The sequence below is a fragment of the Urocampus carinirostris genome, chromosome 14 (genome assembly GCF_059441175.1).
Source record: "Urocampus carinirostris isolate Australia breed hairy pipefish chromosome 14, RoL_Ucar_1.0, whole genome shotgun sequence".
Taxonomy (NCBI): Eukaryota; Metazoa; Chordata; class Actinopteri; order Syngnathiformes; family Syngnathidae; genus Urocampus; species Urocampus carinirostris.
Window position 1 is genome coordinate 33505257 of NC_142362.1, and position 21100 is coordinate 33526356.

The 21100-nt window shown below is 39.4% G+C and overlaps 2 protein-coding genes across 7 annotated transcripts in view; one reads left to right on the forward strand and one right to left on the reverse strand.

Moving 5' to 3' along the window:
• Positions 1-746: 746 nt before the first annotated feature.
• On the reverse strand, positions 747-18863 carry LOC148353219 (CASP8 and FADD-like apoptosis regulator). Of its 2 annotated transcripts, none has more exons than XM_088352678.1 (8): positions 18724-18863; positions 13852-14192; positions 12235-12340; positions 12004-12139; positions 9093-9136; positions 8719-8797; positions 3605-4118; positions 747-2263 (listed from the first exon to the last, which is right to left on the reverse strand). In XM_088352678.1, exons 1-8 carry the CDS (start codon positions 18763-18765, stop codon positions 2137-2139), a joined length of 1389 nt encoding a protein of 462 aa, XP_088208804.1. In that variant the 5' UTR covers positions 18766-18863; the 3' UTR covers positions 747-2136. The 2 variants fall into 2 exon arrangements, with proteins under 2 accessions (XP_088208804.1, XP_088208805.1); XM_088352679.1 differs by lacking the exon at positions 18724-18863 and adding an exon at positions 16220-16332.
• Positions 18864-20078: 1215 nt separating this feature from the next.
• Positions 20079-21100, forward strand: part of hycc2 (hyccin PI4KA lipid kinase complex subunit 2) — a 65923-nt gene continuing 64901 nt past the window's right edge. For all 5 annotated transcript variants that reach the window (XM_088352362.1, XM_088352364.1, XM_088352361.1 and 2 more), the window contains exon 1: positions 20079-20224. The gene's annotated coding sequence lies outside the window, so the exon portion shown is untranslated. The remainder of the gene's footprint in view (positions 20225-21100) is intronic.

The window sequence follows — 21100 nt, forward strand, 5'->3', positions numbered from 1 at the left end:
AATTTTATTCATGTACTTTTAACACAAGTTTTCCGTTGCACTACACCGAAGTTGAACATCTAGTCGGCAAATAATACACTGTCCCTTTTTAAGCCGCTCATATTATGTGAACTGGCTTTGATTTTATCCTTTTTATTGATTCTGTAAAGTACATAAATTACACCGCTGAAGAGAATTGCCATGATGACTGATTAGTCTCACCTGAGCCTGCTGCGGGCTAACTGAGTGGTTCCCCATCCTTTTTAAGTCCAGTCCTCTCACTCGCCTGTTGTCAGTCCCTCAGCGAACCTCTGTTTCTACAAGGCCAGCACTTTGACTCTGTCTCCCGTCGGTCCCGCTTTTTGCACCCGTTTTCCACCCGTCCGTTCCTAATTTCCCCGCTTTACCTTTTTTTTTTGACCCCGATCATGTTTTGCTCTCCCGTCCTGGCTTACGACCCGTTTTTGATCCCGACCACGTTTTTCTCCCCTGTCCCAGCTGTTGACCTGTTTTTTTCCAACTTCCACACCACTATCTCCCGCTCTGGAAGATCCACTTCCGCATTCGAAACACACTCAGATCCCGTGAGCGGCTTGCTTCCCGCGTCCAGCGAGCACTGGATCGCTGGCGCTGCCTTTCCTCTATATCTCAATAAACTTGTGAGAAACGTTACGCAACTGGGTCTACCCTTTGTGCTGGTCGTGACAAGAATATACAGAAGAAAAAAAGGAAAACATGAGAACCAATAGAAATAAGCGTACAGATGATTTGCTTTCAAACTATTTATTACACAAACTCACGTAAAAAACAATCCGACACTGTGAACTTTTTTTTTTTTATCATGAGGGTGGAAAAGTATGTAATAAATTATTCATATCATTTGTCCCATGCATATAATTTGACTATTCTAACAGCCCAGGCTTAACTTCATTTTAAACAAATGTCTCAAGTAAGTGGACCTCATCTCACTAACTTTCAACATGTACATCAATATACAGCAAAACGTTACAAAGTACAACCCCCTACTTAGTATTTGAGCTGCTCTGCGTAAATTGTGAGAAAAGTGTAATTGGATATAAATATATATGCAACATTTGGCAGTGAAATTGATGCGTTTGTTACAAAAATAACATTTGTGACAATATTAAATCTAGAGCAGAGGTGGGCAAACGTCTTAAGTCGTTGGCTGCATTGTGTTAAAACATTGGCAAAAACAACTTGTAGAAACTAAAATATTCTTTTTTTGTATTTACCAATAGGGTCTGCAGTCCAATACCAAGGCAATACAAATAGTAGCGATCATCGCTGCTACTTTGGAAAGACACATCTCATTTTTGGCGTATTTGTAAACATTGCATTCATATAAGAAGCAAATTACGAAAAAAATGAGACGTGTCTTAGAATAGCAGTGGTAAACATTGAGACATCTACATGTACATTTTATCTTTCTTTTTGTATCAATATTTCGACCATTCAATTAAATTGTGTTTGAATTAAATCAGGGTAAACAAAAAGATTCCAATGCTTCATACGCTATCTAGTATTAATGTAAGAAAATAAGGCTGTATTTTTCTAAGGGAAAGTAGTAAAGTTCTACTAATAGAAGAACGATGTCAAATTATTTTTGTGAAAAAATGTTTCACCTTAGTATTTTACCCTTTATACAGTATAAGACATTGTTTTGTTCTAAGTATAAGGGATCCGTGAACTGTAAATACGTATGTCCCTTTTTAAAAAAAAATATTGATATAATTTCCATTTAAAACTCAAAAAGCCATACGGCTGGCTCAAAAGTGTTTTTGTTTCATTGAATTTGACGAATATCTAGAAAAAATACCAGATTTTGAAAATAGCAAGCAGAGAAAAATGTATCCAGTTTATTTGTATGTTGGTCACACTGGGGACAAGAGTGGGTCCAAGTAACATTTTTATAAGTTGTACTTTAAAAAAAAGTATTTTTATACATATTATATCTTTAACATTTGCCGGCTAGATTAAAAAGCCAGCATGTGGCACGTGGGCTGTAATTTGCCCACCTCTGATCTAGGGTGATTTAGACTTTAGTGTTGATAAACTTAAAAAGGTGCAACTGTATTTGTATGCTCCATTTCTAAGCAATAAAGTAATGTTGCAGAAATCAATCAAGTGATTGGGAGACTAGAAGTAGAGTTCTTTTCTAAAACTGGTTTTCAGGTCTATGCTGTACTCCTGAGCGGGATGCTTCCTGTTGTGCTCAAAGATAGCTCGATTCACATCGGTGTGGAGATCAAGCACGTGTCTGCTCCTATCAGAATAACAAACATATTAGTTGAGAACTACAAGAAAGAAATGTACAGTGGCCCCTCTACAGAGGAGATTAATTCATAATTTCTCAAATCTCGAAAAAAAATCAATCAGTTCCTGGCCTTCCAGAATCGACCAGGTTAACCTTAAATATCTATCAAACACAGTAGAACAGTAATTGAATATAAAAATACAGTAATAAGGTAAGGGCAGCACGGCGGAACAGTGGTTAGCGTGTGTGCGGCACAGTTCTGAGGTCACAAGATCGAACCTTCCTGTGTGGAGTTTGCATGTTCTCCCTGTGCTTGCGTGGGTTTTTTGCTATTATGGCTCTTTAGGTCCTAAACGTTCCCGACCTTTACTATAGAGCATTCATGGAAGGATCTGTAACAAATGCACAAATTATTACCATCAAACCTTAAGGAATTTGGGCTGTTTTGTAAGAAAGAATGGGCAAATATTTCTGTTTCAAGATGTGCAAAACCTTTAGAGACGTGCCTATGAAGACTTGTTGCTATGATCACAGCAAAGTACGTTTGTACAAAGCATTTGCTTACGGCGGCCGATTTTTTGAAAACCCCTGCTTTTTAATTTCTTATTAGTTAAAACATTTTAAAATGTTGAATAGATTTTGTTTCACTTTACAATTGTGTCTCCCATCTTGTTGATTCGGGCTGCATGGCAGCTGAGTGGTTAGTACGTCCACGGCACATCTCTAAGGTCTTCCTTTGCAGAGTTTGCATGTACTCCCCGTGCTTCCGGTTTCCTCCCACTTTCCAAAGGCATGCGTGTCAGGTTAATTGTCCGGTCCAAATTGTCCATAGGTGTGAATGAGCGAGCGAATTGTCTGTCCCTGTGTGCCCTGCGACTGGCTGGCAACCGGTTCACGGTGTCCGCAGCCCACTGCCCGAAGATCGCTGGGATGGGCTCCAGCACCCCCGAGACCCTACTGATAATAAGCAGTGCAGATAATGGTTGGCTGGATGTTGTTGATTCTTGGTAAATATTTTAAGTTTGACGCCTGAAATATGGCAATATGATAAAGTTTTTGGGGGTCCCAATACTTTCGCAAAGCACTGTGTGTGGCTATTTCTAAGCAGTTTTAGGGCGTCCTCTTCAATGTGAGTTTCCTGTAATACGTAACTAGGTCGTTTCTTTCAGATTTACGTGCTACTTATGGATGCCAGTAATCTGGGGGGTAAAGCAATTACTTTTTAATGAAGGTAACAAGTATCTTTAACTAATTTCTTGTTTCAGTAACGCAGCCACCACTGCATGTAGCTTGAGTAGCTCGTATGTAGAGGGTCCACTGTATTTAGCAAAAGGAATTACATTTTCCTACCTTCCCTGCCTCCTGCCTAAGACGTCTGTCAGAACCTTAAGGTAAACAGAACGGTGCTGACTCATCTGTAGTTGATGTTCACCAGTCGAGCAGTGACTCCAAAGCACGTCCGCATTAGACGGGATACAATCCGTTTCCAGACATCCGCCATCAGCGTTCGTCTCCAGGAACTCATCCTGGTCGGCATAGTGGTTCACTCTGCCTTCTTGTAACCTGGGCACTACCATATAGTTCTGAATGAAGAACATTTTGGGCTTGCCCACCAGGGCCGGGCACGAATCCCCGCTATAAAAACGGCGAATGTCTTTGAGTTGGAGCCCTTCGCAGTCGATGTCTGTGGCCAGGAGATGAGTGCTGCTTCCGCGGCTGATGATGCAGCAGACAAAGCTGTCTATACTCTGGTGGGGATTTCCTCGGAAGAGACCCCTGAGCGTCGAAAGGGTCTCAAGCAGGTTGAGCCATTTGTGCAAGGTCACGTCAAAGCGAAGAGATTGAAACGTGCGCTTCAGCATCTCTGAGAAAGAAAGTGTGTCACTTTTCGATACAGGGTTTGCACAGCTTAATCATGGACTAATTCAAGAACTTTCAAGAACATTCTCAAAGCCAATTTTCCAATTTCTCCAGTACAATTAAATAGAGAAATTATGTATTTTGCAGAGCCACAAATATATCTGCATGTGCGATTTTTAATCTTGTGTCTGCATTTATCAAGGCATATGACTATAAGATCTTGAGTATATCGCGAATGTATTTGTTTTTGAGACAAATCTCTCCCTATAGATAGATAGATAGATAGATAGATAGATAGATAGATAGATAGATAGATAGATAGATAGATACTTTGTTCATCCCCGAAGGGAAATTCACATTTGGGTAAAATGACACTAAAATATACCCTACATTTTCAGTTGCAGGAAGTTGGGAAATGCTACCTTAATTTTTTGCATGGGCCATAATAAATTTCCATAATTGATGCGCAATCATTCCATTAATATACATATCATCACCTAAAATACAAGCACTCTTCAATAATTGAAAACACAACATTTTCAATGAGCCCAATCCAGACTTCATGTTTTCAGGTGGGCCTAATCAGTATGAAAATCTCATCTCATCTCATCTCATCAGCTGCACCGCTTATCCTCAGTAGGGTCACGGGGGTGCTGGAGCCCATCCCAGCAATCATCGGGCAGTGGGCAGGGGACACCCTGAACTGGTTGCCAGCCAATCGCAGGGCACACAGGGACAGACAACTCGCTCGCTCATTCACACCTAGGGACAATTTTGGACCGGCCAATCCACCTGAAATGCATGTTTTCTGGAATGTGGGAGGAAACCGGAGTGCCCAGAGAAAACCCACGCAAGCACGGGGAGAACATACAAGCTCCGCACAGTAAGTCCGGTAGCTGGATTTGAACCCACACAGGAGGTTCCCGAGACCTTAGAACTGTGCCGCACACGCGCCTACCACTGCGCCGCTGTGCTGCCCAGTATGAAAATGTCAAAGCCAATTATCTCGCTTCATATTTCTCTACTATATTTTATCTTTCGGCCTACATTTGTAGCCTACCCTGCACATTTGAAATCACATCAGGTTTATTTACATACAATGGACAAACACGATTTTCATGTTTAGCATTGAATGTGTTTTGTCAGTTCAGTAAATGCAGCTTTACATCTGAAGCAACTCACCATAAACATCACAAATTCTCTAAGCAATACAGGTTAAATATGTTTTGCATACCTATCCTGACAGTTTTATCTTTTCTTTCTCTTTATTACATGTTTACCCTGGAGTGCCTTGTCTCATTGCATACAATGTTTCACCAAGTTGATAGCAATGAAAATAAAGACAGCTCAATTCAAACATAAACAAACTCAAGTGGCGGCTATGAATAAAAATATGCTCGTCTGAATTGTCATAGTGCTTCGAAAAGAATAAAAAATAAATATAAAATAAGAGATGTAGCAGTGAAAGGGGTATTATCATTAGATGAAACTACGACACTGGTCCAATGAATCTGAGAAAATACTGCACAATATTGTCTTTAACATAAAACCAGACTGGACATCTACTCTATTTAAACACCGCCCTCTTGGGATGGGAATTGGCATTTAGTTTGTCTCATCTCATCTCTCATCTCATTAGCTGTACCGCTTATCCTTATTAGGGTCGCGAGGGGGCCGGAGCCCATCCCAGTCATCTCCGGGCAGTGGGAATGGGACACCCTGAACTGGTTGCCAGCCAATCGCAGGGCACACGGGGACAGACAACTCACTCACTCAGTCACACCTAGGGGCAATTTGTACCGGCCAATTCACTTGAAATGCATGTCTTTGGAACGTGGGAGGAAACCGGAGTGCCCGGAGGAAACCCACGCAAGCACGGGGAGAACATGCAAACACCGCATAGTAAGGCCGATAGCTGGATTTGAACCCACGCAGGAGGTTCCCACGACCTCAGAACTGTGCCGCACAAGCGCTAACCACTGCGCTGCTGAGCTGCCCTCATTTAGTTTTTATTCATTTTAAAAAAATCATACCTTTTGATAAAAATGAGCTACAAACCTGCCTTTTATTTGTGTATATTGTAAAATTCGAAATATAAACCGCAACGTTTTTCCCAAGCTTTCACCCCTGCGGCTTATGCAACGATGGAGCCTATTTATGCATTTTTTTCCTAATGAACGCTAGGAGCGCCCATGCAGTAAATGTAAGAGTGAGACACGTGGACTATATGTGTCAAGGAGGACGCAAGTTTAATGGAACTTCGCGCTTTGTGCATGGATGAAACTATCATGAACAGACCCTGTTTAATTGCAAACGGAAAAAATGTGGCGAAACAAACGGATTACGGGAAGCAACGTCCAACAAAGCAATAATGTTTCAGGCGGATTTCTGTTCGCATTATCGTGTGTTTTGGAGTAAATATTTTACACGGTTGGATTCTATGGATTCTCCTTGATGTAACAAAAGGCATCTTCGCAGCCATTCAAAAAAGTTCAAGACAGCCAGGGGTTGTAATGGTGAGTTGCCTCGGCTTTATAATTTTCGGGTATCTTGTTTCCGACTGATCGAGATGTTACAAAATGATGGTCACCATATTTTAAATCCCAAGAGTTTAAGCTTTCCAATAATATGTGGCATGACATATTTCAATGAATGGTGACATCTTACAGACACGTATCTGTTTATCAAAAGTCCGTCGGCCCTCTGGTGGGGTACATTAAGGGGGTTAAGGTACCGTATTATTTCAAAAACTTCTGTGTATCGTCTATCTATCTCATGTTTCAATGTGGGCACATGTGGCTTATAGTCAGGTGTAGCTTATGTATTTACAAAATGTTTTTTCCTTGAAAAATGTACTGGGTGCGGCTTAAAATCATGCGCGCTTTATCGTCTGAATTTTACGGTACTCAGAAATTTTCATTTGGCCGGAATAAATCATCTGGTGCTCTATGTCTTGACATAGAAAGATTTTTTTTTTTTTTTTTTTTTATCAAATTGTGAGGTTTACGTTCCAAAAAGAGACCCTAACAGACAAAATCCGTGAAAGTAGAAACCATTTATTCAGTTTTTTTTTAATTATAATATAATCAAATAGTCTACTACAGTGTTTCTCAACTGGTGCGTCAGAATCCAATGTTGGGTCACAGACCTGTTTTCAGTCGGTCCCAGGCCTTTGCCTTGGCAAAATAATGCTAAAATGAAAAAAGACAATCATACCCTGTAACACTAAATGGCAATCATGCCCTGCTCAATCTCTTCAGTCAATCGGCGTGTTTGAATGGGACCGTAACTCGGTCTTTTGTGATTTTGTTGGTTGTATTTCCTTTTTCTGGGTTTTAAGAAAGTTAGTGTTAAGAGGAAGGAAAAGTGGAAACCAGAGACAACTTTTGAGTCGAAGAGGGAAACGATTGTTCCGAGTGTACAGTACGTGGTTTAATTTATTTTAATTTTTTTTTGCTTTTTACTCGTGTAATAATGTTTATTAACTACACAATGTAGTAATTATTCAGGTGTACGAACACACTCTCTTTTGGTATGTGGCTATTTTAAAACAGTTTTCGAGGGTCGCTAATATCTGATGTAACCTTATACGCGAGTATATACGATACTTGAGGTCGTTTTGGTTTCGCTGGTCATTTTGTTTGTTGAAAAATGGTGAATATATTCTACTACTTCCGCCTTCAACTGCACGATACTTTCATTAGATAAATTTGAGAAGTGGAATTTTTTTCTTGATTCATGTCACAGCTTGTCGTTATGGTGGAATGGTGAGTCCGAAAGTCAGACCAGTTAAGAACCACTGCTATACTATACACTGAAACCAAAGAATAAAACCTCTGTACAGGCTCATAATAATAATAATAATAATAATTTCCTTGTATTGTCATTCTGTGTAACAATGTACACAGAACGAAATGTCGATTGCACCTGACCCGTTGTAGCGAGCCGATGCAGCCGCAGCCAACAGAGGGCGCTGCCGACCACTTTTTAAGTCTTAGGAATGACTCGGCCGGGGCGCGAATCACCGACCTCCCAGTCTCAAAGCGGGCGCCTTACCATCTAGGCTACTGAGCTGGCGTTCATGCATTTGCCTGATAGATAAAAGTACTGTATAAACGTTTCTTTGAACATTTTTCTTAGAAATAACTACTAGACCGTCTAATAGTTATAAGAGAGAAGACTGTTAAGTCAATCAGAATGCAGAAAACAATATAAACCAGTAAAATAGTGAAAGAGTGAAAAGTAAACTACGTTATAGCGAGGGATTACTGCACTTATGTGCTTAGGATTGAATGTTTTGCTTATTCTATGCCTGAATTATCCCATCTCTTGATGGGCCAAGGTGTGCACAAAAAAAGGAACATAATGCTATTCCTGTATATTTTCATTAAATGCAGAATTCTTGAGTTAGCTTTGTGAGAAATGGCATGGCATTTATTATTGTTGCGAAGAGCAAAGATTTTCGATTTGAGTTTACCCATTTAACTTTTATCTCGGGTATCATCCCAACATATCTGAACTTTATGTTGGAAATTGAAACAATGTTCTTTACTAGTGACCTGGGTGGTCGCAATCAAACCCTAAAAATCTACTTTTTTTCTCACCTCCATCATTACCGATGCAGTCTATGATGATGCACACTCCTCGACGGTCACTGGAAAATGTGTACCGATTTACTGGATTCTGTAACACACATGTAGGAAGAAGTATGTTTGGAATTCATCAATAGTCAGAACACAGAACAAACGGTCGGTAAGACACTTGGGACACAAATAATGATTAATGAAAATACAATTTAGGTGTCTTGATTAAAACAAACATTAAACCTGTGCTGGGAATTCATTTTAAACATTTTTGAAAGACTGTGTGCCTTGAGACTTTAATGCAAAAGTGCATCTTGGCTCAAAAAAGGTTGAGAAATACTGGTTAAAGGTTTCCCAATGATTTTGTTCAATAAATGTAAGCGTGTGATTATTACCTGGCTGGTAGGGTTCACCACTTCTTCAGGAACTGGTACGTTTACTGGAATGAGATGCAAAAAAAAAAAAATCCATCATCAGGAAAAGCAGTTGGTCACTGCACAATAAAGTGAAAGCATGTTTTTTATTACATTAATGGGATTTTATTCAAATTTTGAAAACATCATAACTTAAAATGTGAGCTTGTGTTTATTCAAGTATTTTATGTACTTTTCTTATAAAAGAGCTGAATAATGTAAATTGTATTTCAGTGTGGATAAATAATTTTAAGATTTGGAAAATACCTTCTTTGGAGCAATTAAAGGGACTATGTGTATTAATTAGGGTCTCCTGGTGGTAAACAAATGGAATTCATGAAATAAAACAATATTAATTTAAGTAATAAGTATAAATACATGAACTGTCATGTAAACGATTCTTTTAAAATAGTTTTGGGTCGAGAAATTTGCATTTATTTTACATGACATGAGCCTCACACCTAAAGGAAATGATAAAATTGCCAGCCATTTTGCTGATACAAATACCCAAAGACATCAAAAAAGCTGGGCAAGAAATTTGTGCTTTTTGATCACTAAGTCTCCGTAGTTTGTATATTACCTTGTGCTTTTTAGCACTTGTTTTCAGTTGCACGACACCATGCAGCGACATCTAGTGGTCAAATGATACAGTGTCCCTTTAGAAAAATGGCAAACTACAATGTAGCTTTATTTTACAATTTGGGTGAGTATAACTGTTTAATAGTTGTAAAAATGAATGTATTTGTAAAAATAATAATTAATTGATTTTCTTCACCGTTTTATAAAGTTGTCATAGAAAATGTGTATTTAGTCATTTGAAATAAATGTCAGAACTAAAACAGATACAGGACCCAATCGCGTGACGTTCTCACACAAGCTTTATATTTTATGGGAAATGGGGAGTCATGCACGTTAGGAAGCCAGTCTGGCGTGGAAGGACAGGACGCCAGACACCGACGAAATCGATAACGAATCAAGGTAACAAATATAAACAGGAGAAACTAGACGGGAACCAAAACTGGAGAAACTAACCAACAGGACAAGAAGAGACGGAAAACAAAACTGGAACCCGAAATTAAACAGCACAAAAATAAACGGGAACAATACTGAACTGCAGATATCACAGGAAAACAGGACAGAACCCACGTCTAGTGGGGCAGAAGTTCGTTGACAGGAAAACAATGACAAAACCCTCAACTTGTGAGGCAGGAGTTCGTTTGACGGGCTGAGACTGAGGCAAGAGAGCGCTGAGCTTTATATAGACAGAAAGTCAATATCTCAACGAGGCGCAGCTGCGCCACATGGGCGGGGCCAATTGGACACCATGGCAACCGTGACACATAGGCGTAGCCAATTGAGCGCCATGGCAACCATGACACATACGGGCGCGGCCAAGTGAGCGCCATGGCAAACATGACAAAAACTGGTGTACTAAGCTACGAAATATTTTTTTACATTTGGTCTATTTAGTAGCTCTATTATGATGATTTAGCAACAACAGTACAGTACAGCCAATTATAAGGTGACTCATTTTATCACCAACACTTTATGGGAATTCATTAAAAACATTATTTTGACCAAAAAGAAACATAATTACCATTTTGATACCGGCATTAGAAATATTAAAACATTGAGTCTGGGTTTTGGATTTACTGTTTTTTCTGTACTAGAAGTTGCTCTGGAGTATAAGTCACATTTTGGGGGAAATGTATTTGGTAAAACCCAACTCCAAAGACATACATGTCATCTTGAAAGGTGATTAAAAATAAAACAGAGAGCAACAGGCTGAATAACTTTGTACGGTATATGAACCTTACATGAGTGACCTGCCTCGTTAAGAGCTATTCAAAAACTCTTGCATAAATAACCTGCTAACCAAATTATCATTTTCATTACAAATGACTAAAACCAATGAAATTTTTATCCTCTGTGTCACTGTAACGGTAAAAATCCGCTGCTTCCGTTTTCCGGTTCTAGGTTCCCTTCGTATGACTCATCGTCATCTCCTCTTTCTGCTACTAACTACTTTCAGCTTGTAATCTCCAGAATATAATTTTCTTTTCTGAGCCATTTTTGTAAATAAGAAATCCAAGTTGAAAACATTTACTTTGGCAGAATGACGACATATCTTCTGAACGTTTTTCTCCCGACTAGTATGAAAAGGTGATGTCGTTTCGCCATAGTTAAATATTTTCAACTTGCTCAGAAGTGGTTTTCGATACAAGTTGAAAATTCTCAGTGCTTTACTGTTCTATTATATTTCTCCCTAAAATGAGATACAAAGTCATTTTAGTGATTATGCACAACAGGGCAAAGTTGAAATGATCAACACAGCGTTAACCTGTACCAATTATTTCACAAATAAGTATGACCGGAGTATAAATCATACCCCCGGACAAACTATGAAAAAAAACTGATACTAACTCTGCATTCCAGAAAAGTTGGAAGAGGGAGTTCTCTAACTTCAGACTAAGCAAATATCACTAAAATGAGACTATAGGTGGAAAGTCCTAGTCGTAAAGTCTTTGTTGCTTTAATCTGACGTCACTCGACAAGATGGCGATGCCCATGGACAAACACAGGGTGAATATGGATCTAAATGATTACAACCATACTGGATATTTATCTGTGTGCTATTGACCTCAGTCGCCGTTTTTCCTCCACAATTTGAGTGCTTGTGAGAAGGCAGGTTTTTTGGAGGTGCAAATGTCTTGATAAGCAAAATAAAGAACAACTGTTTTCAATCAGTAGTCTTTGATGTTTACATTTTCTTGGAACGCGCTTAGGTCAGATCTGGCACCAACTGAGAGGGAGAAATCCAACTTCCCACTTTTCAGGAATGCAGTATTACAGTCCGGAAAATACGGTCTTTTGGATATTGTTCACCATTCACCTGACATCTTGTAAATCTTGAGTTTTTTGGCCAAATCGATCCTGCCAACCGTCGTTAAACATTGCTCCAGGAACTCAACTCTTTCCGGTGTGACTTTCTCCTGTTGCTCTAGTTCTATGATCAGGTCGAGGAAGTTCTGCAAGTGTGAGAAATGTTCAGAATGAGAAGTGAAAGTGATGACTCATGGCAGCAACATTCAATACACCAATACATTATTTTTTTTCTTCTTACATTGGCAGATTCCATTTTCTCACGTGGTAGCATTTCACACAGCAGAAATTTCATACTGTCGACATCGTTGCTGGCCATGTCTTCACTTATGTGAGCCATTAGTACTCTGCATGGGGGGGGACATGGACAGGTAAAACAAATTAATAAAAGGAAGTAAAAATGTACAACCAAACGCAATTAGAGTAAAATTTTTGAACACGATAAAATATGCAGTTATAGACAAATCATCTTCAGAGAGTAAAATATTCCTTTTCATGTGGCAGATAATGTTCTCATAATAAACAATATTGGTCGTATTTTAGTTTTTTAGGTCAATAATAGTGGAACTCATGGTAAAAAAAAGAAAACGAAAGTCTCTTTTCTCTGTCAACAGAACAAGATTTTTTCGTAGCAAAGACGTAGTGAATATATTTAACCGTTAAGTCCTGATTAGGGGATCATCGTGTATATAACAGGATTCGGTAAACCTTTTTAATGGACAAATTCAAGCACTTTTTAAGGACTTTCATAATCAATTTTTCAATTTCTCCAGTACCATCAAAAGAGGAAATCTGGTGTATATGGTATATTTTGCAGATCCACAAATATGTCTGCGATTTACATATAATCTTTTTGAATCTTGAGTCTGTATTTATCAAGACATATGATTTTTAGATCTTGAGTAAATCGCATTTTTTTTTGTGTTTTTAGACAAATCTTTCCCCATGTCGGTGTTGGGTAAAAATGACACTAATGTGTAGCTTACATTTTTTGTTGCACAACGTTCTTTTCATCCCTTAATTATTTACATGGCCTATGATAAATGTAAATAACTGAAACGTAATAATTGCACCAATACACATTTGATAGGGTCCTGTTTAGGGGTGGCATGGACCTGTCCTTGTGTGCACGTCTCATACGGGCCAAAATGCTTCATAGGACAACGCCATGCAAACTGATGATTTCTTTTTTTAAAAAAATCATAACTTTTGATAGAAATGACCTAGAGCAGGGGTGGCGAACTCGCGGCTCTAGAGCCGCGTGCGGCTCTTGGCCAATAAGAATGCGGCTCTTTGCCTCATCATATTTTCTATATACTGTGGCTCTTTGCCTCATTTCATGTTTAGTTTTTTTCCCCTCTTAAAACACACTTGAATCCATCAGAGTTAATAACAAATTATAAATAAAATGTTGAAATTAATTTGGCAGATTTGTTGTTTTTATGCTGCTCCGGACACATAACCGACTGCCAATCATCTGCGTAGGTTACGTCTAATGCAGGTCAGTGCGTGGTGTGCCTCTTTGACTCTCCCGGTTAAAATTTTCGGCTCTTTGTGACAAACTTGTTTGCCACCCCTGACCTAGAGCATTGTCTCAAATGTGGTGCCCCTTATAGACAGCTTAGGTGCCCGCGGACCTGTTCTGAAAATAGCTCACCAGTGCTGGGTCATTGTTATGTTCTAGTAAAAAAAAAGGTTTCTATTTAGGCAGCATTGCGGCGCAGTGGTTAGTGCGTGTGCGGCAATGTTCAGACTTGTATGGCGGACTAGATTAAATCATCCAACGGGCCGGATAAGTGTCCCTGCATTAAACCATAAGCCAACTGTTTCAAGCCGGGAATAAAAAATATTGTCTCACCTGAATCTGGACAGAACCTGCCTGGATGTCAAAGCCTGCTCCGCCTCAGCCTTGCCGCATCCCAAGACTTTTCTGAGGATGTCATATCTTCTCAGATGCAACATGAGCTCAAACAAAAACAGACTCCCTGTGTCATAACTCATGACTTTGGACATGAGTGTCTCCTTCATACGAGCTAATGAATGATCTGTGCCCGACGTCTCACACAGGTAGAAAACCTTGAAGCGTTCATTGCTGCAGAGTGACTCTGATATTCGATGAATCACACGAAGAACTTCTGTCTCGCAGGCAGCCATTGAAGCAGGGAATGGTTCGTGGAGCTGATTTTGTTGTCCTGGAAACTAAAAAATAAAACAGATCTGGATTATTTTTCTGAAGCTTGAAAGAGGGATTTAAAAACTTTATTACTCTCTGCCCCCATCTCCGAGCTTAAAGTCATCATTGCAGTTTTAGGCAGCCTGGTAATGAAGTGTGCAAGTATTGAATGTAATTGTTTTTATTAACGTAGATAACAACATTGTGAAACATTGTACACAATAAGTTTGGATATGGCACTCCAGGGTTAACATTTAATCAAGGCTTTAAAGAGAAAAATAGAGAAAATACTATCAGAATAAAAGGCAAAAATAAATATTTACAACAAAGTTCTTAGAGACTGGCCTGTGTTAAGAAAATAGTGCAATGTTCATTAATGAAAAAGAAAAGTGCATGTGAGGGAAATATGGTTTAAATGGGCCTTTTATACCCTTATATTTTTAAATACTCTTATACTTTTGTAATCTTATATCTTCCTTTTAGTATACAGTGTACTCAGGGCAGCACAGCGGATGAGTGGTTAGTGCGTCTGCAGCACAGTTCTGAGGTCATGGGATCGAATCCTCCTATGCAGAGTTTGCATGTTCTCCCTGTGCTTGCGTGGGTTTCCTCCTGGCACTCCGGTCTCCTCCCGCATCCCAAAAACATGCATGTAAGGTTAAATGGCCGGTTCAAATTGTCCCTCTGTCTCTGTGTCCCCTGCGACTGGCTGGCAACCAGTTCAGGGTTTCCCCTGCCCACTGCCCAAAGATAGCTGAGATGGGCTCCAGCACCCCCGCGACCCTACTGAGGATAAGCGGTGCAGATAATGGATGGATGGATAGTATACTCAATAAGTGTGTTGTTTTACAATTCCACTTTGTGTTCAGAGGCAAGCGCTTGCAAGGTCAAAAGATGGCCTTGCTTCCTACATTCCTTTCTTTTTAAAAAGACGCATTGTGTTTACAAAGTTTCGGTTTTGGGAGAGCTTGCCTCCCACATTCCAAGTCTGCTCGAGAGCATGTCTCCCTGAAATTACAGAGACACATTGTGTTATAAAATTTCACTATCCTTATTGCTCATTTATTATACTCACCCGCCATCTAGCGATCAACATTATACACTGCATTTAAATATGTGGTTCCTGTCTAAACCAATTATTTATTTCCTATGTTCATATAAACTAATCAGATGTGTAGTTCCCTTCTTGTTTTTTTCCAATAAATGAGCCCTCTGAAAGAGGAAGAGGGTGTTCCTCCTTGAGCTGATCCTGGAGGTACGCACCTCCGATGGAAGGGGCTATCAAAAACCTAAATTTCCGACTCAAGAGTGTGTTCTTTTCTTCATTCTACTACAATCTCAAATTTTAACATTGATAGTGTATCATAACAATATAGCGGTAGGGTTAGGGTTAGTGCTAGGGTTAGGGTCAGGGTTAGGGTTAGGGTTAGGGAAATGTACAGGTTGACAGGTATGTAGTTTGCACTATAATTAGAATTGCTTTCATTGTGATTGATAACGTATGAAATTAGACACGACACTCCAGGGTAAACACTTCATAAAGACTTAAAAGAAAAATATAAGGAAAAAACAATGTAGGTATAAATAGGCAAAAATATAACAAGGTGGTTCTTTGAGACTGGCCTAGTTGTAGGTTCCTCGCACAATATTCAATATTCAGTCGTGCAATGGAAAATGGCGAATCTTGACAATAGTGCAAAAAATTGTAGTGCAATAACATTAAGCAGCAACAAATTCCAAAATAAGTCGAAAAAAATAGACATTAATGCCCTTTTATAAAACAACTTTAAATAAATTGAAAGCAAAACAGATTCAGACAATGGTTATGAAACCAAAACAAAAAATAAATATTAAAACAGAAAAAAATGAATGATCTTGGTTACATTAAAGACAAAAGGTTTTCAAAAGTGAATTTTCAAAGTAAGATGTATACTTTTAAATACGTTGAGTAAGACAAGCCGTGTAACGTCTCCTGTAAATATGCGAATACAACATTTTTAACCACAACAAGTTTGGAATCCTTATGAAAACATTATCAAGAATGATTACTTACTATATGGCTATAGCACTTTATGTCCTCATTTTTTCGTCTTTTAACTTCTTTCAATTCCCTGCAGTTACGCGAAAACTGGCAAATCCGGTGTTCGCTACTGAAAATAGTGTGGCGTTCACGGGTAAGGGGAAATCTGATTATACAGTCGGATTTTCCCATTTCGATCTTACGACGTCTGAAGCAAGAATTGAAACTGTCGATCGAATTCACAATGCACAAATTTGCAATTGAGCTAATATTGTAATTGCACTAATTTAGGATGTATTTTCCAAGCACTTCCTTGTAAATATTGCATAGGTGATATCCAGAGTTCCAATTTTAGACTAGCGTAAAACCAGAAAATAGTTTTTGGGTTGACGTGCAAAAACGGTTACTACCATGCTACACTCATTTATCAATACTGTATTATGTATGTATATATAAACGTGGTCTACTAGACTCCTAGGAGAATCAATTTGCGGGCGCTCTTAGCTAGAAACATGTTTTTCAAATATGAGCCTTAGATTGATTTTATTAATAATATTAAAGTACTTCTTATTCAACTAACTGACAAGAGTAGGCAGGGGGTAATTATCAATCGTTTAGAGCACAGGGCCACAAACCCGTTTTGAGTGGGTCAAGGAAGGTACAGTTACAGAAAAATAAGTGATCAGGTTACAAGTATATTTAGTTAAAATGAGGATTACAATTGTATTCAAAAGTATGGACAGCACGGCGGTGCAGTGGTTAGCGCGTGTGCTGCACAGTTCTGAGGTCGTGGGAACCTCCTGCGTGGGTTCAAATCCAGCTTCCGGCCATACTGTGCGGAGTTTGTATGTTCTCCCCGTGCTTGCGTGGGTTTCCTCCGGGCACTCCGGTTTCCTCCCACATTCCAAAGACATGCATTTCAGGTGAATTGGCCGGTCCAAATTGTCCCTAGGTGTGACTGAGCGAGTGAGTTGTCTGTCCCCGTGTGCCCTGCGATTGGCTGGCAACCAGTTTAGGGTGTCCCCCTGCCCGACTGCCTGGAGATGGCTGGGATGGGCTCCAGCACCCCCGCGACCCTAATAAAGAGATTCAAAAGTATATTTAAATATACGTAATGTGTCAATACTGTAGTCAAATTGTGTCCCTCATTTTAATCACAAACTGTGTCTTTCATCATTTTAATTACTGACACTAGACTTGTTGTAGACTGTTTATTGTTTATACTGGCTGAATAAATAAATACAATTGAGAGACAAAGAGAGATGAGGCGCTGGTGTTGTAGTTGTATCTGTTGTGAAGACTGTCACACTGAGTTGCAAGTAAAAGCACTTTTCTTTTGTAACTTTTCTAGCTACCCAATTCGTCCTTTAATGTATCACTCATTCTGTTAAATTTTGCCCAAGCCTGCAGTTTCTTGTGGCTGCTTACGTATCTGTATTGGCGAGTGCAGTTGCACGCTCGTGATGCATTCAGGTACATTTACAACATTATAATGATTGTCTTTTTGTATTTTGCAGTTACTTTGTGTTCAAAATCACTGCATTGTTACGTTGTGAGAATGTTTTACTTTGCCTAGTAACATTTGAATATCGTCAAGAAGTTTGGCATCCCAACTTCAAAGAAGAAAAACTTAAACTTGGACTCTAAGACATCCCAGAGTTTTGGGGAAATCTAAATGAGCATGCATGTTTAAAACAATATCGGATTCATAATGTTCTGTTATTTTAAACTAAAACTGAGCAGAGAATGTCTGCCATGTTAAAGAGAAAGTTTTATTTTTACTTAGCCCCCACTAAGCAGGTAAGAGCCTTGCATGGCTGACGCTGCTATTGGTGTGTGAGTGTGTGAAATGGGTGTGTGAAGCACATTGTAAAGCGATTTGGGAGGTCTCAAGTCACTTGAAAAGCGCTAAATAAGTGGAGACCATTTGATAAACTACACTATGTGGTTAAATTTAGAGCACTCTTTTGTAGGAGTAACAGCCATATGTTTTCAAGGTTATATTGGCAATTTACATAAACCGAAATTTACTAATTTATTGACAATATGTGGATTTTATTTTTTATTAGCATATTTGGTATTGAAGTAGCCCCAAAATAATTAAAGGTAATCAAGTTTCATGACTGCAAAATTTCACTACATTTTTCAACAGGTAAATAGTAACTGTAACAGATTACATTTTTTGAAAGTAACCCTACCAACCCTGCTTTTATCTAGACGTGTGCGTGCATGTGACAGTTAAAAGCCAAAGTTCAGATCTAGAGAATTTAAATATGCTTTCTGTAACTACCCAGGTGTTACACTGCATGCACGAAGAATTGATACATGGGTAATAATTTTGTTTTTATTGCAGAAAGGATGTTAGGAGATTCGACCTTTAACCCTAAATATCTCTTAGTTACAAATACATGACAAAGTCAAAAAAACTGTTCTATGTGACAGTTAAAAAACAATGTAACTGTATTAAAGCAAAAGTTTAGATCAAAGAGCAAGGACACTTAATCTGAGAGACAAAGTGCAAAACAAAGTCAACGAACCTGGTCTCTGTTCGGGGGGGCAAGACGTTCTGAATGAAACATTCTGAAGGAATTAATTTCAAATTTCACGTTTTTAGCTGACCTCTGCTCCTTATCACGTACTTTGTTACTGCCACTCTATAAAGTGCAAAAGGTCCTGAAGCCTTGAACCTCTCCTGCACGGGCAAGAGGTCGCTCGCGAACAAAACGGCCTCCAGAGCCAGCTCTTTGCATTTTCTAGGGGAAAGCCGGCTTCTCATCAATTAGGAGTCGCCTCCCTACGAATCTCTCTCGCTCTCTCTCTCTTTCTGTCTGTCTCTGTCTGTCTCTCTCTCTCTCTCTCTCTCTCTCTCTCTCTCTCTCTCTCTCTCTCTCTCTCTCTCTCTCTCTCTCTCTCTCTCTCTCTCTCTCTCTCTCTCTCTCTCTCTCTCTCTCTCTCTCTCTCTCTCTCTCTCGTCAGGTCAAGTCATGTTTATTTGTACAGCCCTTAATCACGAAGAGTCTCAAAGGGCTGCACAGACCACAGATTATTGCAAACCACAGACTATTATGACACCATCCCCTGATCTAAAACCTACATGAGGCAAGGAAAAACTAAAAAACCTAAACGTGACAAAAATGAAGAAACTTTGGGAAGGGACGATTTTTCCTCTATGTTTCTCTATCATTCTGTCTGTCTTTCTCTCTCCCTCTTTCTATCCATATCCATTTCTCTCTCTCTTCCTCTCTCTTTCTGCCACTGAATCTTCCAACTCTTTATTTTCTATTACTTTTTCCCTCTTTATCCTTTTCTTTCTATCCCTCTCCCTTAACCTCTTTCACTGTCTCTCTCTTCCTCTTGCTCTCTCTCTTTCTCTCCCTCTCGTTAATTCACTATCTTTCTGTCTATTTCCAACGCTCTCTTATTTCTTCACTCATTCTATCTTTCTCTTTTTATATCTCTCTTTTCTACCTTTCTCTTTATCTTTGATTGTTTTTTTCTCTCTGTCTTTCGCTCTTTCTCACTCTCAGTTCCACTCCCTCGGTCTCTCTCTCTCTTGCTCGCTCTCTCTCTCTCTTTCTCTCTCTCCCATGACTGGTTAACATGAGTGGCGTCATATCTGTGTTGTTTACTTCATATAAAAAATTTTAAAGTTTAAATAAGGTAAAAGTTTTGCTTGATGTCGAAACCATAATGGCTATTATAACATAGTACTAAATTTCTAAAGTTATAGAATTTGGTGCATAATTTTGATTATGATTAGTAATTTCCCAATTGAAAAAATAAAATCTGAAGAATCATTTGGAAGCTTTAAGAGCCGGTTCTCTAAAAAGAGCCGGAATCACTTCCGTCACCTCGACCAATTGCATCGCGCGACGCTTGAAGCACCGTCGCAGTGCATGCACAACACAAACACACGGGACGCAGGCGCCGCTCTGGATTGTTTCTTTGATTCCACGCGAAAAGGGTTGCCTGCCTTCCCCTAAGACAGCTGCTATTTGCCATTCCCCGAGGCCAAACGACCGCTAAACGTCACTACAGGTGGGTGTCTCGTGACTGAAAAATAAATAGCGGAAAAGGGTATCACAACCTTTCTTGTAGCGTTACCACTAGGTTTCTAAGATAGGTTTTTATACAGCGCGGTGTCCTAAAATGTCAGATCCGGATATAGCGGAAGGGTACAATCTATGGCGAATGATGTTCGGCCTGGTCACGACCGAATGTTGGGGACGTCTATGCGGGCCAGGCTAAATAGTCAAGTGGTTAGCTAGCCGCGACGGGTCGCTGAACGCGAAAATAACGACTTGACTTGGAAGTACGGAATAGATATCAAGTGATAGAAAGAGGCGCTTAATGTTTATTTAAAAATGTAATAAAACTACAGTGGTCATGGTAACACAAGGCTGTGCAGTTCCGTGTACACAACGAGCAGGTTTCTTTTTTTGCCACCGTGGCACGCGTCGTTTGTGGGACAATTTATTAGGTACACCTGCACTACGTACTAGCAGCTGTTTTGCAAAAGTAGTAATACTGATGAAATACTATGATGATCAGGTCAAAATTGGATCTTGTTGTTATAGTGCAATTGTCACCCACCTTTAAAAAAAAAAAAAAAAAAAATCAAATCCAAATGTATTTGTATAAACAGCTGTCAACCCCAGCCAATTGCTCTTATTGACAATTGTAAATGCTAAATGCCTTGCGTTTACAAGGCGCTTTTTCAAGTCACTGAAGACTTCCCAAAGCGCTTCACAATGTACTTCACTTTTACCCATTCACACACACACACACACACACACTGATAGGGAGTCAGCAATGCAATGCACCTACCTGTTTATCAAAGGCATTAGTGTTTCCAGTGTCTTGCCCAAGGACCCTTAAAAATGTAACTCTGCAAAGCTGGGAATCAAACCTGCG